Raw genomic sequence first — 24,403 nt, forward strand, 5'->3', positions numbered from 1 at the left:
AGCCTTAAGATGACTATACCCCCACTGACATCCTGAAAGTAGCTGAGTCAGTGGTACCCACTTAAGCCATGCTCAGATTCCTGATCCACAGAAACTGTGAGACAATAAATGTTCATTGTTTTGCTAAGTTCTGGAGTTTTCTTATGCAGTAACAGATGGTTAATGCATATATGAACACGTTCATATAGCAACTCTTTGCTCTCCTTTTTGTTATCACTGGTAGTCTAGCTTTTAGTAAGAGGAATTATTATTGTTTGTATTTATGTATGTATGTATGTATTTATTTATTAATGAGAGGCAGAGAGAGAGAGGCAGACATAGGCAGAGGGAGAATCAGGCTCCTCGCATGGAGCTCAATGTGGCACTCGATCCCAGGACCCTGAGATCTCGCCCCAAGCCAAAGACAGACAGATGCTCAACCACTGAGCCACCCAGGTGTCCCAAGGGAAATTATTTTTAGATGAGGACATTAAAGGAAACCGTCCCCAAACACTGGGAAATAACCAAATATAGAATATTCCTACCTCAAGTTATTTACATAAATGTAGATTACAGAAAGCAAAGTTAAAGACATTTTTTATCTTGTTTTCCCCAGAGAGATATATAAATATGAATATGATCACAGAAGTGCTCACATTACATATACTAACATATATGTATAAGCATCATATACATAAAAAGACTAGAATACCAAAATGCTTATGATTACCTTTGGATGCTTAGGTTACTTTACCTTCTTCTTTGTGTCTTTGTTGTATGTTCTATAATAAGCAAATATTTGTATAATAAAGGAAAAACACCTAATTCATATAACCAAATAGGCATTTATAATTCAAAAGAGAGAAATACATTGGGTTTCTATTATTTAATAACCAGATCTAAATAAGTATTTATTTATTTTTTAAAGATTTTATTTTTTTATTCATGAAAGGCAGAGAGAGAGAGAGACAGAGAGACACAAGCAGAGGGAGAAGCAGGCTCCCTGAAAGGAGTCTGATGTGGGACTTGATCCCACACCCTCGGGTCACGACATGAGCCAAAGGCAGACACTCAACCACAGAGCACCCAGGCATTCCCTGAGTAAGTATTTAAGGGTAGAGACCCTAGAATAAGACTGCTAAGGTTTTAGTTTTAGTTCAGCTTCTTGCTGGTTCTGTGACTTAAATCCTTCAAGTTTCCTTATCTGCAAAATAGGGTGATAGTATTCCTCACGTTGTTACAAGGAATAAATGAGTTAATTCTTGTAAAGCATTTAGCACATACTAAAGTGCAATGGAAAAGGTAACTGTTATTACTGTACTGGCAATGTATCCACAAGAAAGACTAAAAATTTTCTTAGTGTAACTATAGACATCACTCAAAAGCTGAGAATGTGAGTGTTTTTTTTAAAGAGGACACTTCATATTTTTCAATGCAAAGTACCTTGCTTCAGCTTTAGATGAAATTGGAACTTTCTTTTTTTTCTTTATTTTTTTCTCACTGTTCAATTTGCCATCATGCAATGAAGAAGCAGCATCTAGGGGAAAGTAAGTCAACTGTTCTTTGAGTTTCTTTCTTATTTTCTTCTTAATCTCCTTTGCCATTTCTTCAGCTACTTGGAGCTGGTATACTTGCATCAGTTCTTCTTCCTCCTCTACATTATTATTTTCTCTTTCTTCATCTGCCTTCTCGCTCTTCTGATGAGCAACCCCTGGCTGTGACTTGGTTCGTGCTTTCTGATGTGTGGAATCCACTTTCTTCACGGGAGTTTCCAGTTCCATTCCTTGTGCAGTCATCTGGAGTACCGTTTTAATAACTTTTTTACTTGCCTTCCATTGCCTGTCTTCCTCTACAGTAACATCATCTGGATTTTCAGGTGTTGACTGGGAATTCCTTAGTTTGCTTTTAGTGCCTGGCATGCTCTTCTCTAGGTTAGTAGTGTTTGAAGAACTGACATCATCACTTTTAGTTTCTTTACTTTTCTGAAGATTGCTTCTAACAGTATCAAGCTAGGAAAAGAAGACACAGTGACAAAGCTTCAGCCAAGCACAATTCAGTGATATAAAACACAATGATTACAGTTCAGTGTGTACTACTGGGAAAATCATTTCATTTTTTACTTGAACATACTGATACCATTCTAGACTGTCTCATTAGCACTATCCTAGTTTATTCTCTTGACATTCGATTCGTAATTTCTGAGAGTAACTTCAGATTAAATGAGATCATTAACATGGGGAAAAATACTTAATGACTTTCTAGAAGTGAATAAATTGCCCAAATCTCAAATGTTATTTTTCTCTTTGGCAGAATGATCCATACTTTAATTATAAGATATTTGAGAAATTGCTAAAAGAGCCAGAGTTAAAGGACTTCAGGTTCCCCAAAAGAAAACACACCCACGTCATTTATCTTAATTCATAATCACATTCTAAAATCAAAAGTCTGTAGTTGAGAATTATCCTACAATTAATCCAAATACATCACCGAAAATGCTGCCAAATATTATAAAATTATGTTAAATCACAGACTAAACACACCTGGATATCTTTCTCTAATCAAAATTATTTTAAATGAGATATTTTAAATAAAAATGCTAGAAATCAAAGAGGAATGTTACTAGTAATAAAATAAATATTTTGAGAAATTTCCCAAGGATAAAAATATAGTCAGGATTAGATTAAGAAATTAGTAGGGATCCCTGGGTGGCGCAGCAGTTTAGCGCCTGGCTTGGCCCAGGGCGCGATCCTGGAGACCCGGGATCGAGTCCCACGTCGGGCTCCCGGTGCATGGAGCCTGCTTCTCCCTCTGCCTGTGTGTCTGCCTCTCTCTCTCTCTCTCTCTCTGTGTGACTATCATAAATAAATAAAAATTAAAAAGAAATTAGTAGAAAAAAACATAGTCCATAGGAAAAGACTTTTCTAGAGAAGGGTGGTTCTGAAGAATCCATAAGCCCAGAGTCAAGTAAGCCCAAAGTCAAGTATCCCAGTAGCCTGTGTGTCTGCCTCTCTCTCTCTCTCTCTCTGTGACTATCATAAATAAATAAAAAAAAAATTAAAAAAAAATAAATGTAATTAATATCAAGGTAATTCAAAAGCATATTGAATAAAAAAAACTGGCAGATGTTAGAATTAAAACTTTGAGTAACAGAAATAAAAGCTTAGGAAATGTGTTGAAAAACACAATAAAAAAAAAAAAAAGAAAAAGAAAAGAAAAACACAATGGGCAAACCAAAGTGCTAGAAGATGGAAGCCAGTATCAAAATGAAGAATACTCTCAGAAATAGACCAGCTTATCAATGAAGACTAAAGTTCAATTTTTAAAAAATCCTCATGTTTAAAAGTAGTTGGAAAATATCTAATAAATGTGTAAGATGGAGAAATGTTGAAAAGATTAGTATCCCAATATATATCTAATATTTTACCATCTTCAAGACTCTTTTGCTTACCTAAAATAGATTTCCAAATTCTACCTATTTTTCAAGGATTAAATTATGGAGCCATACCTTTCAAAACATCTTCCCTGATCAAATCTAATAAAAATGATTTCTCTTTAAAAATAAATTTATTTTTACATGTTCTGTTTCTAGAAGCAATATGTGCTTAACTTAAAACAGTTAGAAAGAAAAAATTAAAAATAAAAGAACTAGAAAATATGTAAAGAGAAAAAGACCCAAAACTCAATTCTGCTTACTTTACACAAGGAAAATCATTGCTAATCTTTTCAGAGACTTATTTTTGTCTCCTTGCTATGAATATACTCATGCCTCATAACTTTGAATTTCCATTATGTTAAAATGGAGTACATAAAAATCTTTTTACTTTCTCAGTGAGTACCAGAAATGTAGTGGCAATATGTAAAAATGGTGAGGACACTCCTGAAGGAAATAATTGGAAAAAGATTACCAAGAATTAGAAATAGAAGAATTACGGTTTAGAAGATTTAAAAAATGGCATTATGGACAGTTTAATCAGTGGAGGCTCAGTTTTTTATTTACTCTCTTCCACTTACCTGTCAGTGAACCTTTGTACTAATATCATTTAAATTTTATACTATGACTTTACGTTTGTTTTTCATGTTTTGGCTTTATTTAATTAATTTTTAAAACCACATGATAAATACAATTCGTAGGTAGGGTATTTTTTGGTAGTAAATCATACATTCCACATCACTGTACCGATGTTTTTATTAGTTTTTAAATATCCAGCTTTTGGTTGTTTTCATTTCCTTTCTCTTGCTAACAACTTTATGGGATGATTTATAAATTTCCAAATGGCTTATAAATTTTCAATTTTGTTATTTCTAGTTTTGTTGTACTATAGTTAAAAAAAATCTATTTTATGGACTTTAGTATTTCAAGGATTAGATTATGACTGAATTTTGAAGTGCTCCAAATACATCTGTTCATGTTCTATTATCTCTTTGCTCATCCTTTTGTCTTTCTTTTTTTAAGCAAGAGGAAATCAAACAAGTTTAATAATATGCATCTTTGCTTCAGTTTGTTTTTTAAATCAGCTTTAATGAGATACAACTTACATATAAAATTCACCAATTTTAAGTACAGAATTAAATGAATTTTGGTAAATTTGGTAAATTTTGGTAAATACAACCACTACCATAATCACGATGTTAAACATTTCCATCATCCCACATGTTCTTGTACAAAGTCAACCTCTAGTCCTCCATGCCCTAATCCCACTCAAGCATTCATCTGCTCTCTATCAAGGTAGTTTTGTCTTGTCTAGAATTTCACATACATGGAATCATACAGTATAACCGGTTTCTGTGACTGGTTTACTTGGGATATCTTTTATCCCTTATAAGATCAGAGTATCTTTCCACACTGGAAGACTGAATCAGCTACTTCTATTTTCCTATTTTTAATGTTTATTAATTTAGACTTTTACATTTAACTTTTTAAGATGTCTGAAATGTAATTTGGTGTGTACAATAAAATGAGGCTCCAACTGACCTTTTCCCTCTGAAGCAAAAGCAACTACAATTAGCCCCAAACAACATGGGTTTGAACTGTGTGGGTTCACTTACGTGTGAATATTTTTTTATAATGCATACCATACAGTACTATAAATGTATTTTCTCTTATGATTTTCTTAACATTTTCTCTAGCTTTATTGTAAGAATACTGCATATAATACATGTAACATATAAAATATGTGTCAATGGACTGTTTGTTATCAGTATCTAGCCAATAGGAGACTATCAGCAGTTAAGTGTTGGGGAAGTCAAAAATTAGAAGAATTTCAACTGAAACCCCTGCTGTTCAAGAGTCAACTACATACCAATACTAGTTCTTGTATTATAACTTCTTGAAACATCTGGAAAAGCTACATTTCCCTCACTTTCTCTTTCAAATTTTTTAATCTTCCTTTTTTATTCTTCTGCATAACTTTAGTCTCATTTTGTCAACTGAAAAAAGTAGTCTACTGGAGACTGCTATTGCTGGGCCAACCTTAAAAGAACCAGCATATATAAAGTTCAAGCTTTCTGAAATACCTACTAATATAGAATCTGTATTTTCAAACAATTTATTTTTAAGATCTTGCAGGACTTTTGTGGCTTCTATATATGAAATCTTTATTTTCTGTCCCGCAGTATTTTTTCTGATTCATGGTTTCTAGGCTGTTAACAGATGATTTTTTGTATACTTAACCTTGTTCACTTTCAATTGATTCACACAGGTTTTCTCAGAACATTACTATTTGGACTATCAATAATAAGCACTTACCCCCCTAGCTAAGAGTCACACATTTTGTTCACGCTACCACTGGCATATCGGGGAAGCAGCACCAATCAACTGTCATAAATAAAGCTCTGGAGTTACAAGGATCTGGATTCACTATTATTGGTTATAAGATCCTGGGTAAGTTCCTTGACCTCTCTGTGCCCCAGTTCTCCAAGCTGTACTCCCCATGACAGGATTCTTACATGCAGAGCACTTGGCATAGTCCCTGGCATGCAGTAGGGACAAATATCAGGTGAAGAAAATCTCTAACATTATTTACATTTTTTGTCTAATTATATTTACTAAAACTTCAAGAATATTAATTATGGGTGAAAAGAGATCTTTTCTATGGATCCTGATTTTAAAGGAAGTACTTGTTGGTGAAGTGTCTATAGGTTCATCCAGGGACTATCCTCTCTTCTCAAAGGGGACTCTGGGAACTCCCAAAATCATCACAATAATACCTCAGAGAGTACATAATTACCACTTATGTGAACACCAAATTATTTTTTTCAAAAATCATTAATATTCTTTTCCAAGTAAAATATTATGGCTTTTCCCCTTATTTTTATACGATCATATGGTTTTTATTCAACTTATTTGTACTGATTTACTGATGTTGAATGATTGCCAATTTTTAAGATATTCTTTTTCTTTTAAAAGATTTATTTGAGAGAGCAAGAAAGAGAGAGCACAAACAGGGTGAAGGGTAGAGGGAGAAGCAGACTCCTTGCTGAGTAGGGAGCCCCATGCAGAGCTCAGAGCTCGATCCTGGGACCCCAGAATCATGACCTGAGCTGAAAGCAGACACTTAACTGACTGAGGCACTCAGGTGCCCCAAAATATTTTTTTTAATTACCTTTTTTTTTTTTTTAATTTTTTATTTATTTATGATAGTCACAGAGAGAGAGAGAGAGAGGCAGAGACACAGGCAGAGGGAGAAGCAGGCTCCATGCACCGGGAGCCTGACGTGGGATTCGATCCCGGGTCTCCAGGATCGCGCCCTGGGCCAAAGGCAGGCGCCAAACCACTGCGCCACCCAGGGATCCCCCCCCCTTTTTTTTTTTTTTAAAGAGAGAGAGAATGTGTGTGCATGTGGGGGTTGGGGAGTGATGGCAGGCAGAAGGAGAGACAGAATCTTAACCAGGCTCCATACCCAACAGAGAGCCTGACTCAGAGTTTGACATGGGGCTCATCTTATGATCCTAAGTGACACTCAGGAACTGAGTGAAGCACCCAGGGAACACTAAGAGTTTATTCTTAAATTTCTTCTTTCATTACTTTTGTTTCTTTAAAAAAAATCTGTTATTTTTTCTTGACCTCTGATGACTTTGATAATATCTATTATATTATGATATCTATTATTATAAAGTATAACATAATAATAATATAATAATCTATTTTACATATTATTTGTTTCACTTATTTTAAACTCCAAGATGAAGTAACTTCTGACTACACTTTAGGTAAAAGTACTAGTTATAGGACTTTCTCTGCAAGCTAGGAAACCTTTGCTCAATGTTTGAGAACAATGTTTCTGTTATTTCACATTATCATATGTACATTATCTAATATAAATCTTCAGTAATTATTTTTGGCAAAAATAATAAAGTTCTATACATTTAGCTGGTCTCAAAAGACTCTGCAAGTGTATTTTCAGATCATAAGTTCTCTATTCTTAAATGCTTAATTTTGATTCCTCTTTCTGGAAATGATACTATATACTCAAATAATACACCTTCCATTGTATTCTTAACTCCTGTAGTAATTCTCTGTTAATTTCCATGTTCACTACTGACCTCACAAACAAATGACACTTAGGTGGCCAGATTTCTTGTGACACAATTTTTTCCCTCAATATTATGTAGATATTGCTTTATTTAGATTTAGGGTTTCCTAAGAGAAGCCAGAAATGTACCAGATGTTTCTTTTTCTGTTGAGATACTTGCAAAATTAATTTTTCTCTTGAAATTAAAAAATTCTAAATATAGTTTTCATCTCATAAATTTTACCTAAAATGCAAGATAGACTCATCTCTTCCTACATCTTTCTGCTAATCATGCTCCTTCTACTGTTTTTGCTCCATTAACACCATATGGAAATGAAGGTCAAGTATTTCTTTCTATATGTCCTCATTACTTATTTCATGTTAATTTTTAGCCATTTTTTCTCATGAAGAATGCCTCAAATTTATCTCCCTTACCACTAATTCGATTTTTCCATGGAACCAATTCTACTATTTTAGGCCTAAGATACAGTTTTTAAAAAGCAACTAAAGGCAGAATATGGAGAGACTGTGGTTTTAAATCCCACTTTATTTCTGGTTATATGGCTCTGGCAAACCTACATCTTTGTTAAGTGGTTTTTCTGTTCTGATGGTTATAAAACCTCTCAAGCAAAATAAGAGCCCCAAAACCTACATTTCATGATTAACATGAGAATCAGATATAGTACTTGGGAAACTCTTATCAGAGTGCCTAACAGATTGCTGAAAAACAATAAGGTGGATCTGCCATTATTATGAATTCTGTTATTACAGCCTTTTCCTTGCTTCCTTTTCTTATTTCAGCCTGGTTCCCTTCCAGTCTCAGCCTGTCTGTACGTGTTTTTGTTCTGAAAAGGTCCCATCTCTCCATACGTTATTCAAAGAGGTCCTACTGGGTTGTGGTTAAGAGAGTGAGTTCTGTAGTCAAACTGTTAAGAGTTTGAATTCTAGTTCTGCCACTAACTATGCAAATTTAGGCAAGTTATTCAACCTCTTTGTGATCCAGTTTCCTCAACACCAAATGGAGATAAAACCTCATATTTTGTTGTTTGTATTAAAAATTAGTGAATATATATAGAATGCTTAGAAATTCTTGAAAGATAGAAAGCACTGTTATCTAGTAAATAAAAGCAGATATTCCTCCTCAGATTTTTAAAGTAAATCGTTTAAAAAATATTTTGTGTTTCTCTAAGTCCTCCAGGAACATTCCCTTCTTTTGAGCTGAAAAATCTCTTCCTCAATAATTTTTCCTAGGATACTTATCCCTGAATTAAAAAAAAAAAAAAAAAAAGTTTGCATGGCGTGCTATGTACCTAAAAAGTCTGGGTAGATTATGTCGAGTCACCTCACACTTGTGTACTCTGAACATCTAAAATGGACAATAGGTAAATGGCTGGCTCTCCTGCCCAGTTTTTGGTTATCCATTTAATTGAGCATTCCTGGCCTAAACTCACAAAGCCCAGTGCTAACAGTAAGAGAAAATACGAGGTTCTACTTTGAGTCCATAAAAAACCCTCAACTGTTTCCAGGGTTCTTTCTGATTTTGTCTAATGTATACCACCTTACCAAAAGGGAGGGCAGAAACTAATATGCAATGTTTCATCCACCATCTGCCACCATAGTCACACTGATACCACCAAAAGAAGCACATTCTATAAAAGGGCAGCATCTACCATGGGAAACCTAATCTGCCCCATTCCGTCGGTAGTTCTAAATTGGTATGCCATAGTAAACAGCTGTACTATGACCTTCTCACGTGTGTGCAGCTGGATTCTGGCCAATGTCAGTATTTATTTTTGCCTCGCTTAGAATATGTACTATCGTGTTGATGGCTGCCTGGAAGAATATTAGAAGAGGTCACAGGGCAAAATTCAGAACAGTGTAAAATTTGCTACAAGTAAAATATAAGTTATAAATAAGTCATAAAACTCTTGCCAAAGAATACCATGTACTAATTACCAGAGCATGCATGAAATTATTTGTGCCTGTTGTGTGTGTGTGTGTGTGTATAACAGATTATGGTCAAAGGAGTACAAGTTTCAAGTAATACAGTGAAACAGGTATGAAGAGTACATTGTGGGTACCATTACAGACTTTCTATAATACTCTGGAATCAGGATGTAGTCAATTGCTGATTTGTTTAGTACTGCTCTGAGTTCTGCATTTTTAAATCTTCAAGTGTGCTGCCAAAAAGTCTATCATTTGAAAGTGTGTCTCAAGTATAAAAGGATAATTATTGCCTTAAGATTCCATTGATTTCTCCTGGTTCTGCTGAGTAGACTCAGATGAGTAAGTCTAAATAAAGATAAGCCACTGAATATCTTAAGTAAGATATTATTCCCTGTATTCATCACAATTCTGGGTTGAAAATCTTAATTTTCTTTAAAAATGTGTAATATGTTGGCCAGTTGAGTTTGCCCATTCTCTCACCACTCTCATCAGTTTGTATATGTTATTCCTGTAGGATCACCACTGAAAACTGAACTCAGTGCCCTAAGAGTCATGTGGATTCTAACATGAGCTTTATTTTACCATGTGCTATCGACTATGAGACAGATTTATCAATTTCCAAAGTTCCTCAGAGGTTTAATATAAAAGTCATAATTTCATGCAGATATGTAAGTCATCATTATCAAATGATCAACTACTCACTGCAATTTTTTCTCCCGATTTGCCAATTTTTTTCTTCAGTTTTTTTCTTTCTTGAATGAGATCATGGTGGGTCTTAAGCAATTCCTCAAAGCAAACTCTGGTTTTTACTTTGGCTTCACTCTCCACTGCAAAGATAAAGACTCATCATTTTCTAAACAACTCTATTATAGCATATACCTCCATAATTATTATGTTAAAGAACACAGTCTTGTAGATACCTGCATGAGTTCTTTAGCTACCTTAGAACTGACCGATCCTTCCATCTTTTAAAATTTTTTTTAAAGATTTTATTTATTTATTCATGAGAGACACTGAGAGAGAGAGAGAGAGGGGGGGGGGGGGGCAAAGGGAGAAGCAGGCTCCCTGCAAGGAGCCCAGTGTGGGACTCCATCCAGGATCCCAGCCAGGATTTTGCCCTGAGCCAAAGGCAGACACTCAACCGCTGAGCCACCCAGGCATCCCCTCAGGCTTTCCTTCTTAAAAAATGTTTCTTTTGGTTTTGATGACACCACACTCACCTGTATCCCTCTTACTTTTGGGCCATTCTCTCTAAAAGTTTCTATTACTAACTTTCTACTTGTGATGTATGGAGGCATCTACTACTGTTATGTGGCCTTACCCAATTTACTTAACTCTAAACTTCATCTTCGTTATCTGTAAAATCAGAATAATCCTATGTTAAAGATCATTTGTGTGAAGAATAGCTAACACTTACCTAGTCAATAATCAGCATTTAAAAAATAAGAAAAGCTGAAAAGTTATTTTTTCTTTTAAAACTTAAGTCAGATCATGTTATTTCCTTGCTCAAGACCTTGTGAGTTTCTCATTTCACTTAGAACTAAATGAGTCCTTCTTATGCCTTACAGGGTTCTCACTTCCTGGCCTGCCTACCTCTACAGCTTAAAATCAAGAGAAATAGCCCCTTAGGATCCCTATATTCGGGCCATACTGCCCTTCTCACTCCTTCACCAGAATAAGCACCCTCCCATGTGAAGCTGCTTCTACTTGATGCAAACTTCCTTTAAACTTCTCAGCTACCTGGTGTTAAGCTGCTTGTTCAAATATTGCCTCTAAAGTGGAACATTTCCTCACAACCTCATCTAAATCTCCCCATGCAGTTTTTTCTTTATAACACCTAATCCAACTTGAAACTGTATAATTATTTGTGTATCTATACAAATAAATATATTGTCTCTGTCTCTCCCACTGTACTAGCTACCATCCCTACTATCATGAGATCTAGCACAGAGTACCTACTCAATAAATGCTGAATGAATGGGTGATTGCCCCAGAGCAGGTGTTGGCAAATTACGGCCTGCAGGGCAGACACCTACTTGTATACATGAAAGTTTACTGAAATACAGCCATATCCACTCTTAAGAATTCTTATCGATGTTTCCATGCTTCCATGGCAGAGATGAGCAGTTACGGCAGAGAATAAAACTAAAATATTTACTAGATTTCCTTTTAGGAAAGTTTGCCAATACCTGCTCTAGAGTAAAACATCCATTTTGATGATAAAGAATACAAACTAGCCATATGTTGTAATGATTATTTCCCTTATCCAGGGGAGTCCTAAACTGCCATCCATTAAATACCTACTAATCTTAATACTAATATCTAACATTTAATAGAAAATTGATAAAAAAAATAAATAGAAAACTGACAATATCTAAATGTAGTATTTGGTTAATATATTCATGAAGAGGTCAAAGAACTCCTTGAAATAATTCAAAGTTTAAAATAAATAAATAAATAAAATGTATTGCATATATAAATTTCATAAAAGTCTTACCAGTGGGCATATCTCAGCTTTATGGAGAGCACTGAATTATAATGTAAAGCACTGCCTCAATCAGGATCCTACTAATACAAAGAGAATTTATTTGTAGCATGGAATTTACAAATAAAAATTGTATAACATTCTTCACACAAGATTATGTGATGATTTATATACTACATAAGTTTATACCAATAAAGTTCTCTTAACCCAGTCTTATGCAAATGAATTAAATATATCTGAATCAATTTAGAACTGAAAAAGGGTAAAGAAACCTGGATCGTATTTGAATAAGATATTTGTATATTTGAAACAAAAACTTTTTAAAAACCTTGAAAGGCAATAAATATGTACTTGGTATGTTAATGCCGTTTTACAAGTGTTTTAAGTAAAGATTATACACTACAATGTACTTTTAAGAAAACAAACTTCATCCCAAAATTGACTTTTCCAAGAACATATGCTATTATATTAATAAAATATGCTTGTGGGTAGCATACTCACAGATAATAAATTTAAACATTTTTGTACCTGCCATTAAAAGTTTTGCAACAACAGAAAAGGTTAAAAGTACAAGCATTTGTACCATCTTCCTCAAATAAATATCTGAGTGTGTATTATTATATACCAGACCCAGGGATAAATTCAGGATATATATTCTTTAATTTCCAATCTTACTTAGTGATGAGGGTGCGTATCCAAAACAAACATATTAACTTCCACATTAGAACACATTTTTAGGAGTAAAACTGAAGATTGTAAAAAAAAATAAGAAAAACATAATTTGAGTTGGCTCAGCAATTATCAGTTAAGGCTTTGGCTCCTTGGGGATCAACATTCATCTTCCTCCAATATTACGGGTACTCTGGACAGAAAAGTCTGAGAAGAAATGCTAAAAAGGAAAGAATGATTATACACATATACCTAATTATGTGGGTTAACTTATATAAAACAATTATTTGGTACACAGACAAAATAGATTATCACTAAATTCTCACAGTTAAGACTCCTATACTTTATGGATGGAAGCCCGAATATACTCTTCCTAGTAGATATAGATATAATAAGCTTGGTCATCTACTTTCCAATCTACCCCAAATTAGCAAAGAGAGAAGATGTAAAGGCAAGCGCATCAGTAATTGAAACCTGACAGCACATAAGTAGAAAAAAACCAAAGTAACGTCTTAATCTTTATATATTTCATGGTCATTCAATTTATAGGAAAATAGCTCAACTATGGGACTATGAGTCATTAAGAAAAGGCTTACTTATACTCAACCCATTTTCCTTTAAACAAAAAAAATTATGGTATTTTAGACATTTCAGAAAGATTAAATAAATACTGTGGGGCAAAACAAAGAGTCAAGGATAATTCTCATTTTCTGGAAGTAGAATAATTAGGCCAGTAATACCATTAATTGGAATACAGGACAAGTATAGTGAAGAAGTTTAAAACCCAAGTCTTAGAGTTAGTATCAAATAGTTAATTGTGTGACCTTAGGCATTTGTTTCCTCATTTGTAAAATTAGTCTACCAGTGTATATTCTAAAGGTTGTTATAAGGGTTAAATGATTTAGAATAATGCCTTTTTTAAAAAAAAGCACCAGGAAACATTTATTATGATTGTACTAGATACTGCTGATGGGGATACTCAGTGAGCTTAGTGGGATATGTTGAGCTGGGGATCTGAGGGGCACTAACCCCAGCTATAAGCACTGGTTCCATTGTCAGATCCCTAGATTCAAATCCCAGTTTTACCTGACAGTAAATTAATCTCTGGACCTCAATTTCCTAATCTTTCAGAAGAGAATAATAACAGTAAATCGATCATTAAGTTTTTGTAAAGATTAAATGAGAATATGCAAATAAAACTTACCACAATGATTAGAACATGGCAAGCCCTTTGAAAATGACGGCTCTTATCACTGTATATATAAGTACAAGTTTCTGTGTATAATCAGGTTATGTTCAATAGGCAATAGAAAACAGTAATACAGCAAGGAGGAGGAGGCTGAAGATTTGAGATCTAGGCTTTATATTTGTATTGGTTTCAGGGAAAAAAAAAAGTGCCAAAGACAGAATTCCGGGAAACCAAAAATAAAGTAAAAAGACATCAAAGAGATAGGTGAAAGATGTGACAGAGAAGTAACTGAGGAAAAAGAGTTGTGCTTTTGGGTGGGGGGGGGGGGGATGCAGAGGGAGAGAGACTCTGCACTGAACGTGGAGCCCGACACAGGGCTCGATCTCACCACTCTGAGATCATGACCTGAGCCGAAATCAAGACTCTTGGACCCTTAATAGACTGAGCCAGCCAGGCACTCCCCAAAGGTAAAAGAGTTTTAAGAAAGAAGTTTTCTATCACTGTGTGGTACCAAGAGTGCTGCAAGTTGTGAAGAGTGTTCACTGGATCTGCTGTCTGGAAGTCACATGTTTGCAAAGCTGTTTGTGAAGGGGCAAAAATCTGGCAGCCCCAGGTGGAGGAATGAATGGAAGGTGAGACCTATAGAAGAAACATGTGGATAACTCTTTCTACAATTCTGCTTCCAACTGTCTTCCCCCACCCTCAAAGGCAATGAAATGACACAGCATCTTTGAGGGATAAAAAGACTACATAAAGATTATACTTTTAAGACTGTTTCCACGCTCCCATCACCCTATTCTTTTAAAAAAGAAATCATCTTCTATACTGTAGGCAGAAGAAATTTCCTACAATGTAACTGTAATGGTCTCATCTCTTTAAGTCTCCTCACTAGATTTCAATCACCCACTGGAAAAAAAAAAAAAAGGAAGTCCTTACCGCTGGAGTTCAAGGCTACTTATGAAATGACTCCTTTCCTTTTTTTTTTTTAATAAAAAGATTTTATTTATTTATTCATAAGAGACATAGAGGCAGAGACACAGGCAGAAGGAGAAATAGGCTCCTGTGGGGAGCCCAACGAGGGTCTCAATCCCAGAACCCTGGAATCACCACCTGAGCCAAAGGCAGACACTGAACCACTGACACACCCTGGTGCTCCACCATTTTTTCTTAAAACCTTCCCTTTTCCAGCCACATTTCCATACACACTCTGAACTCTAGCCATGTGAAACTACTTGCAGGCCTTCAATTGTGCCGAACTCCTTCTTCCCTTTGCTATTACACACACACACACACACACACACACACACACACACGTCTCTCCTGAGAAATGCCCTTCTTCTAAGAAACTCCTAACTATCCTTTAACGCTAAATCTTCTCTGTGAGCACTCTATAATCTCAAGGGGTGGTTAAATACTTCTCTACATTCCCACAGTGCCTTGAGCTTCATAGCACTCTCTCTTGACCTTAGTCCTTTATTTTCACCCTAGTAAAATGTCCAATTACCCAGAATTAAAATGGTACCTACTTTATTGTAGGGAGAAAAGGAAATACTGAAAAGCAAAGTGATCAGCACAGTGGCTGGCACACTGTTAATGCTCAATAAAATTACTTTATGTCTATTATAATACAAGTAAAATACATCAAGTAAATTAAATACATTTACTATTACTTAGTTCAACGCAGTTGAATAAACACTAACATTACTTAATATAGCAAATACATTACAGGAAGTAATCATTTCCATTAATGTGTCCCAAGGCAAATACATTATAAAATCAATGACTAATATTTGATTTGTAACATTCCTGACAAAAATTAAGGTCAAACTTAAAATGACAACCCTGAGCCTCATATGTGCCTTTTTTTTTTTTAAGATTTTTATTAATTTATTCATGAGAGACATAGAGAGAGAGGCAGAGACACAGGCAGAGGGAGACGCAGGCTCCATGCGGGGAGCCCCACGTGGGACTCGATCCCATGACTCCAAGATCACGCCCTGGGCCGAAGGCGGCGCTAAACCGCTGAGCCACCCAGGCTGCCCTCACATATGCCATTTTAAAGCTACTCCCTCACAAACCCTTTTATAGGAGCTGCTAAGAAATACTAGTAAGGAAAATCAACTGCACTACGTTTCATCTCATTTTTCATTTTCTCTAAACATCTGATTATCGGCCAATAAATGTCTAAAGATCAAGGGGAGAAGCTATAGAGGCCTGGATAATTCACCTTTTAACCAAATGTTATAGCACAGGAAAAAAAAAAAAGAAACTAACAAAAACCCTGTATGCATAATTCAACTAATCAAATAGTCTCCATAAGTAAACAAGATTCTAAATATGGTTTTAAAAAACTTTGGGTGTTGGGATTTTTCAAAAATATTTCTTAGAAATCTCCCAGCGTTCTCAAAACGAGCAATCTTTTCCCAGGAAGTCCAAGCAAGTTAATGCAACAGGTGAAAAAATGTTAGCATCCTTTTCTCAAAAAAGTAAAAGCCATATAGTCCAGTGAGTCTATGATTTCACAGAAACGCTGGAATACAGCACGACCACCGGTAGCGGTTCTAAACAGGGTAATTTTTTCTATCTGTATACGACCCTGATAAATGCAGCACACTGATCACCTTTTCTCGGATGTGATTAAGAAGGCATTTCACAGATTCGAAATTCAGCACCAGGTTGACACCCTAAAAGGAAATAAACGGAGTTAGTGCGTATCCCACTTAAAGGCTCTTAAGCCAGAACCCGGAGTGGGCGGGGCAAAGACCGCATCCCTCCGCGGGGGATGTGGACGCCGCGCCGAGCACTGAGGCGGCCGCAGCCCCGGGAAAGGCGCGGGAACCAACTCGGCGGTGCTCTCTGGAAGCTACACCGCAGGGCTCCGCGGCCCTCGGCGGCCCCGCCCCGGCCCCCGGCGCGCCGAGCAGCGCTCCCCCTCCCCCGAGCCACCGCCCTCCACAGGGCCGGGGCAGGCCAGGCGCCAGGCCCGGGTCCGCTACCCGCGGGCCTGCGGCGTACTCACGGACAACGGAGCCCAGAGCGGCCGACAGCCCGTCCCGCCGGCGCCAACGCTGCGACTGCGCGAAGCGGCTCCCCGCGCCGGACGGGGCGGACGCCAGGCACTCGCGCAGCCGCCCACCCGCCAGCCGCCAGGGCTCCGAGAGCCGGCCTGGTGCCGCAGTGCGGGCAGCGCTCGCTGACGTCAGCACCTGCCTACGCCGCCGTCCCCGTGGCAACCGAAGCGGCCCGCCCTCCCGCCGGCCGCGGCCCCGCCCCGCCCCGCCCCGCCCCGCGCCGCCCCGCCCCGCCCCGCGCCGCCCCGCGCCGCCCCGCGCCGCCCCGCGCCGCCCCGCGCCGCCCCGCGCCGCCTGCGCCGCCGCCCCGAGCTCCTGCGCCCGGCGCCTGCGGAGCTGGTGCGCGCGCCCGCCCGCGGGCCTTCCGGCTGCGGCCGCGCGCGGGCCTCCTCGTGGCCGCGTAGACAGCGCGAGGCCGTGGCCCTCCGACGCCGGACTCCCGTCCCTGAGCGCGAAGGAGCCCTGCGAATGCGTAGTAGGGTCCGAGCCCATCTGGTCGTCACCTCGGAGAAAGCGTTCAGTCTCTCAGAACCGCAGCCGGCGCCGGAGCCGAGCGAGAGGGGCGCCCGCCCAGGCCGAGCAGCACGAACCAGGCCCAGCGGCCGGCGCGTCCCCGCCCCGAGGTGCAGCTCCCTTTAGGCGCGGAGCGTGGCCTTACTGCGGGCCAGCCCTGCGGGGGAGGCCGGTAATGCTGTGGCGCCGTTGCTGCGCTACGTGTTTGGAGCAGAACGGAAAGAAAACCCGCATCTTTTCTGCACCCGGTGCCCCCTCCCACCTTCTGTTTTCTGCCGCAGGCGCCATTTTTAGCTCTGAGTCACCGAGGATGGAAAAGTACTACGGGTCCTTGCCCAGCTCCGGAATCTCCTGCGGTTGCAGTTGTGCCCGGCACTATGACCTGTTGCTTAGTCTGTGAAGTGAGAGTGTTGTGCATGTTTCTTTAGGGGCCAGCTTTTCTGTTTATATTAGCATCGCCGCGCTACAAAACATGTTCCATTTTGTTTCTCCAAATCCTGTGAAAATTGGGTGACAAATATTACCAATCCAGTGCATCTTAAACCGAGCTGTTCTGTTCGACTTCCCACCTAAAACCTACTGTTCTTTCTGGATCGCTGTTTCGGTCGAGCCACCAGCATCCTCCCACTGTTCTGAATCCCTGCAGAGCATCCTAAATGCCTCTTACACCAAATTATATCCATTCTACTCTTAACACCCCCCATCTTAACACTTAGCCATCTTGACTCCAGCTGCCTCATGCCAGCCTTCATCACTTCTATTGTGAGATGGCCTCTTTACCAGGCCCCTGATTCCAGTTTTGATTCCCAAATGCCATCCTCCATACTGCTACCAGAATGATCTCGCTAAAAGTGTGGATCTGATAATGCCACTGTCCTGAAAATTCTTCAAAGGATTAGCTGTAAGAGAAAATGTAGTTACTTTGCCTAGGATGTAAGACACTTCCATCTACCTGACTAGTTTCTTCTTTCATTGCCTCCTTTCAGTGCCATTCTTCAGCAATATTGAATTACGTGAAACATGCAAAAGAATCCATACCCTCTCATGTCCCTATTCTTGTACATACTGTTTCCTTTCTCTGAAAAAAATCATTTTTTTTAAAGATTTTGTTTGTTTATTCATGATAGAGGCAGAAACATAGGCAGAGGTAGAAGTAGGCTCCCAGCGGGGATCCCGATGCAGGACTCAATCCCAGGACCCCGGTATCAGGACCTGAGCCAAAGTCAGACACTCAGCCACTGAGCCATGCAGGTGCCCCATGAAAAATCTCTCCTTGTAAACTCTTACACTTCCATATCAGACCCAAACCTTGTCCATACTTGGAATCCATCTACTTTTTCCCCCCTAGAGCCCTGTTAAAGAGATGTAAGGAGCAATGAGCATGTAGTTCCTAGATCTTGGTTTCTAAACACCATTTTCTACTAAAAGAAACTAGACCCTCTTGGGGAAATGATTGATTCAGAAGAGGAGCAGGGGAAGTACAACATGAGCCTGAAAAATCTTGTACCAGAAATTAAAGAAGTTTTTACAGACTGGTGGAAGATATGAAAGGGAAAGAGAAGCCAGCTTGAAGGAGCCTCCATTGGCCCCATCTGGGTCAATTTGAACACAATTATCATAATGTTAATAGATTATGATCTGCTAAATAAAATAGGAATACTTGAGTCTATACTGAAATAAATACATGGGTATTTTTAAATGGGCATAAACGTTCTTCCTTATGTTACATTGGCAACTAATAAATGTAGAAGGAATGATAGAGGTAGAAATATCACCATTTGGCAACTATTGTAGTAAAAATGGATTCAGCCAAGCATCATCAACATATGCTAAAACTAGAGGGTAAGAATCTTAAAAGGAACATTATAGTCTCAAAGTATCTCCTGGCCGTATCCTAATTACAAAGGGAAAAATAGAAACCTGATAGTGCAGAAATCTGGCACTGATGAGAAAAGTTAGCATCCCCAGTAATAGGACAAATCAGCATTGTATGCCACCTGGTAAGAGACACTTAGAACACTCTTTTGTGATTTTCCTGCCAAAAATGCATTAAGCAATTCTTCTGAGGAAGAATCAGACAACCTCAGATTGAGGGACATTTTACAAAATCATAGATCTTTACTCTTTAAAAGTTTGTTAAGGTCATGAAAGACAACAGAACAACAAAAGAACTTTTTCAGATTGTAGGAAACTAAAGAGACATGGCAACTAAATGGAACATGTAACTCTGCATTGGATCCTTTTTTTTTGTAAAAGATATTACTGGGAAAACTGACAAAATTTGAATTGGGATTGTGGACTAGATGGTATTTCAACAAAGTTAATTTCCTGACTTTGATAACTATTAGTCTGGTCATGTAGGAAATACCTTTGTTTCCAGAAAATACACACTGAAGTATTTAAAGATCACGGAACTTCATGTCTGCAACTTATTCAAATGGTTCAGGAAAGAAAATATATATATAAACATAAGTAAAATATGAGTATGTATAGAGACAGAGTGATAAAGCAAATGTAATATGTCAACAGTTGGAGAATTTGGGCAAAGATAGAAATTCTTTGAACTATTACAATTTTTCCTGTAAGTTTGAAAGTATTTTAAAAGAATAAAAAATGTTTTAAAGGTACTGGGGTTTCTGGCTTAGGTAACTGGATGGAAAATGGCTAATTAACTGGATAGGTAGGAAGAGCAGGTATAGAGGAAAGATAGTTTCAGTAGGACATATCAAAAAGGCAATCAGATATACAGCAAACATATAAGTGATCCCCATTCAAACTGGAGAAAGCAGATATGCTGCTTTCTCTCTCACTGGTTCAGTGTACAAGAGGGAGCTCACTTTAATGATATTTAGAGATACAAGCAATAAAAAGTAGCAGTGGAAGTAATCATAAAATTGGCCAACCATTCATGAAATCAATTTAGGGTATTCACAACGTGTGATAAATTTAAAAAATTGTGAATTTATTGAATAAAACATAGTATGGCTGATAGACAAAATATTTATCCCCCCATACAAAATGTACATTAATCAACCAAAACAGATGTTGGCTCAGCTGCTTGTATTACATTGCTCGGTCTGCCATACAAAGAACCATAGAATGATTGGCTTAAACAACAAAAATTTATTTTCTCACAATTCTGGAGATTAGAAGTTCAAGATCAAGATGTTGGCAAGGTTAGTTTCTTCTGAGGCCTCTTCTTGGCTTATAGATAGCTGCTTTGTCCTTGTGTCTTCACATAGTCTACTCTCTTTACCTGGGTCCTAATCTTCTCTTCTTAGAGAGACAACAGTTATATTGGATTAGGGCTCACCCCAATGACCTAATTTCAATGTAATTACCTCTTTAAAAATCTTTTGTCCAAATATAGTCACATTCTGAAGTTCTAGGGGTTAGGATTTAAACGTGTTTTTTTAAAAAAAAAAATAAATAAACATGTGTATTTTTAGGGGGAGTGTCAAAATTTAGCCTGTAACACTGCTGATATTGTGCTAGAAGTACAGCAGAATGCAAAGATTGGAACTGTTTGGATTCTCACTTAGAACAAACGTCATAAAGACATTTCAGGCAATGAGAGATTTTTCAGTATGGGCTAAGTATTAGATGATATTAAAGGAATTTTTAATTTATATCTGTGTAAAGGAAATAATGGCATTGTGATTATGTAAGAATAAGCCTTTCTTAAGTCCATAGAATACCATGATATAATGTCTGAAATTTCCTTTAAAATAGTCCAGAAATTAAAAAAAAAAACAGCTGGGGGAAAGATAACACAGATATAACTAAATTTTGATGGTCATTGAAGCTGGCTAATACTATCTGGTATTTTATTATACTTTTTCTCTGTGTGTTTGGAAATTTTTGTTTTAAGCAGACAAAACAAAAGTAGGAAAACTCATAGATAATTTGAAAGACATAGAACCACAGGAAAAAGGGAAAAATATTCAATACTACTTCATAAAGAGAGTCTCAATTAGCTTTTTAAAGCAATTTTTGTTTTCAGTCTGTTTTCCATGCGTGTTTGGATTTTGGTCATATTGTAACTACTATATTTATTTCTGCTTTGTTGAATTAACACTATGTTATAATTTCATTTGCCATTATATATGCCATATAAACTTCATTAAGAATGTTAAACTTGTTGGGGCACCTAAACTTGTTGGCTCAGTGGGTTAAGCATCTGACTCGGTTTTAGCTCAGGTCATGATCTCATGGGTCATGGGATAGAGCCCTGCTCAGCGGGGAGTTGGCTTGAGAATTTTCTCCCTCTGCCCTTCCCCACACTCATATGTGCATATGTGCTCTCTCTTTCTAAATAAATAAATCTTTAAAAAAGTAAGCTTGTTAATAATATTCATATGTGCTTATAATAAAAATTCAATCAATCATCAAGACATTTATACTGTAGAAACTGAAACTTTGCCATATGTTAATCACTGATAATAGTGTTTTATACATTACTACAGACTTTCCTTCATATATATATATTTGGTATATATATATATATGTGTGTGTCTGTATATATACATATATACATATATATATATACATATATATATATATATATATATATATATACACACACTAAATTTAAAAAGACAATTTCATACTATAGATTTTTTCCTTTGCCTTGTTTTGGGCTTTATCGTGTATCACCATCCCAGAAGGGTTTTTATGTCAGTAATATCCTTCCATCTCATTCATTTTAGTGGCTTCATGCTTTATCATTTTTGTTCCAGTTTATCAATTTATAATAAAATTTATAATAAAAATGACAAATACGATGTTCTTTTAATTAAGAGAGCTTTTATGTAATTCCCATATTATCGCTAAGTTTATTCCTTGGTATTTTATGTAATTTTGGTGTTGTTTTGAATTCATTAATTTCTCTCATTATATTTGCTAACTGGTGATTGTGTGTTTTGCTACTTTTCCTCCTTCTGGGTCTCTTTTGCTAATTTTTGTTTATCTCCCTGATCTCTTGATATTGAATATCCCAGAGCTAACCACTTGGACCTCTTCTCTATCCATATGTACTCAGTTGGTGATGTTTTCCAGTCTCTATGGTCCCATGCATACAGACTACTCCTAGAGGTATCTCCACAGCCCATTCTTCACTCCTGAACTTCAGACTCATACATCCAATTGCATACTTAGATACCTCCACTTAGATGTCAAATACACATCTCAGACTTACTAAACTCCTAATCCCCATTTGAAGATAACCTCTCCCTTGAAGTTTCTCCATTTTGTATAATGGCAAATCCATTTTTTTTTCCTGTTACTCAAGCCAAACATCAAACACCTTGGAGCAGTCTTTGACTTTTCTCATTTCCTTATACTTCATATATAATCTATCAGATTAATATTGATTTGAACCCAAATCTCTCATGAAAGAGGCTATGTTTATAATTTGAAGGGGAAATTTTTTTTTCTACTCAAACTATAGCTCACACATTCAAGACTCTTTGTCTCCCATTGCTGGTGCAATCTCTTGAGGGTCCCAGTTTTATGCAAAGAGTTTAATTTCCACTCTGAACATGATCTCATATCTTATGTTTGGGAAGTCATTCCAATCTAGAACTACATTTAGGGAATCAGCAGATACCTCTAATGTAGGAACACCACTAAGTAGTCCTTGCTTACCACTCCTGTTTCAATTTTCTCCTTGGGAACTTCCTTCACTATACAATTCAGTTCACATTTCTAGCTGATTTTCAGAATTTTTTTTCACAGCAGTCTATCTCTTTGACATATTGGGTAAAAAAGAATTCCTTCTCTCTCTACTTTTAACACATATTGCATTGTATTTATGAGTTAATATCAATTACAATAGTGACTGCCATTCAAATTTAGCAGATAACTTACTGAAACTTTCTGTGAGGTAACCTGCTATGAAAACTTGATGAACCTGTAAATATGTGTTAGATCAGAATTCATGGAACTTCCCACAAAGTATAAAGCTATTTATGGATTTGTTGTTTTCGAATATTGTCTTTTTAGGAAAAGTGTTTTAATTTAGATCTCAGAAGGCCCTATGAAAAAACAAGGAAAGAAACAAAAAAATTCAGCCTGCCCTCAATTTAAGTCTCTAAAGCAATGAACACTAGATGGCAGCAAATCAACATTTGTCATTATTGGGGCCTGAAAGATCCCAGTTTAAAGGTATGGCCTTATTGCATCTTATCATGCACCCATTTGTTATCCAAACCATTTAATTTAATTGTGTTTAATATATTGCTTTGAATCTATAATAGCTTGAGGTATATTTGACATAAGGTCTGAAAAATTTAGTTTCCAGATGAATAAATACAGTACAGAATGGTGCTCGTGCTACTAGGCTGTCTAGCAACACTTCCAAGAATCCACTCTCTGAAGACCACTCTCTAGGCAGCTTATCTTCCATCTAAGATGTGAGGTCCTGTGGTTGGACAAAGGTACATATCTTTTTTTTTTAATTTTTTTAAAATTATTATTTATTTACGATAGTCACAGAGAGAGAGAGAGAGAGAGAGAGAGGCAGAGACACAGGCAGAGAGAGAAGCAGGCTCCATGCACCGGGAGCCCGATGTGGGATTCGATCCCGGGTCTCCAGGATCGCGCCCTGGGCCAAAGGCAGGCGCCAAACCGCTGCACCACCCAGGGATCCCCAAAAGGTACATATCAAACATTCATTCCCATTTCTGCGTTGTAACCCTTTTGTGCTTATTAATGCTTAAATCTTCATCTTCTCATTCAAATGATATGTTTATGAGATTAAGAACTAGCTTTATTTCTCTTACAAAGTGTGAAAATAGAGGCTTCCCAAGCCCTGCTGTAATTATCAAGCCTCCTTCTCTGAGGGACTCGGGCTAGACATCTCCACCACAAGTGAGAAGGGCTTTCCCTGTTTTCACATTTATGATCCTCTTTGTATAATTAGTATGTCAAATTACACAATACATAATTTGTATAATTTAGCTTCATGGTCCCATTTTGTTTCTCTCCATACCTGAGATAATTTTGTATCTTTTATATCTTTTAAAATATTTAGAATAAA

The 24,403-nt window shown here is 37.3% G+C and overlaps 1 protein-coding gene across 9 annotated transcripts in view; it reads right to left on the reverse strand.

The window, feature by feature from the left end:
* The window catches only part of AHI1 (Abelson helper integration site 1), a 203,085-nt gene extending 184,042 nt beyond the window's left edge, over nucleotides 1-19,043 (reverse strand). For 4 of the 9 annotated variants that reach the window (XR_005985976.1, XM_041743278.1, XM_041743285.1 and 1 more), the window contains exons 1-5: nucleotides 16,800-17,040; nucleotides 16,402-16,464; nucleotides 11,935-12,002; nucleotides 10,140-10,264; nucleotides 1,423-1,988 (exon numbers count right to left, since the gene is read on the reverse strand). Coding sequence is in view for 8 of the 9 variants with exons in the window: in XM_041743278.1 (XP_041599212.1) it covers nucleotides 1,423-1,988; nucleotides 10,140-10,264; nucleotides 11,935-11,944 (701 nt within the window). In the remaining variant the exon portion in view is untranslated. Of the gene's footprint in view, nucleotides 1-1,422; nucleotides 1,989-10,139; nucleotides 10,265-11,934; nucleotides 12,006-16,401; nucleotides 16,465-16,799; nucleotides 17,042-17,354 lie in introns of those variants that run through there. The other 5 variants (XM_041743284.1, XM_041743282.1, XM_041743283.1 and 2 more) reach the window with 3 other exon arrangements.
* Between the last annotated feature and the right edge of the window lie 5,360 nt (nucleotides 19,044-24,403).

Source organism: Vulpes lagopus, chromosome 2 (assembly GCF_018345385.1).
Source record: "Vulpes lagopus strain Blue_001 chromosome 2, ASM1834538v1, whole genome shotgun sequence".
NCBI lineage: Eukaryota > Metazoa > Chordata > Mammalia > Carnivora > Canidae > Vulpes > Vulpes lagopus.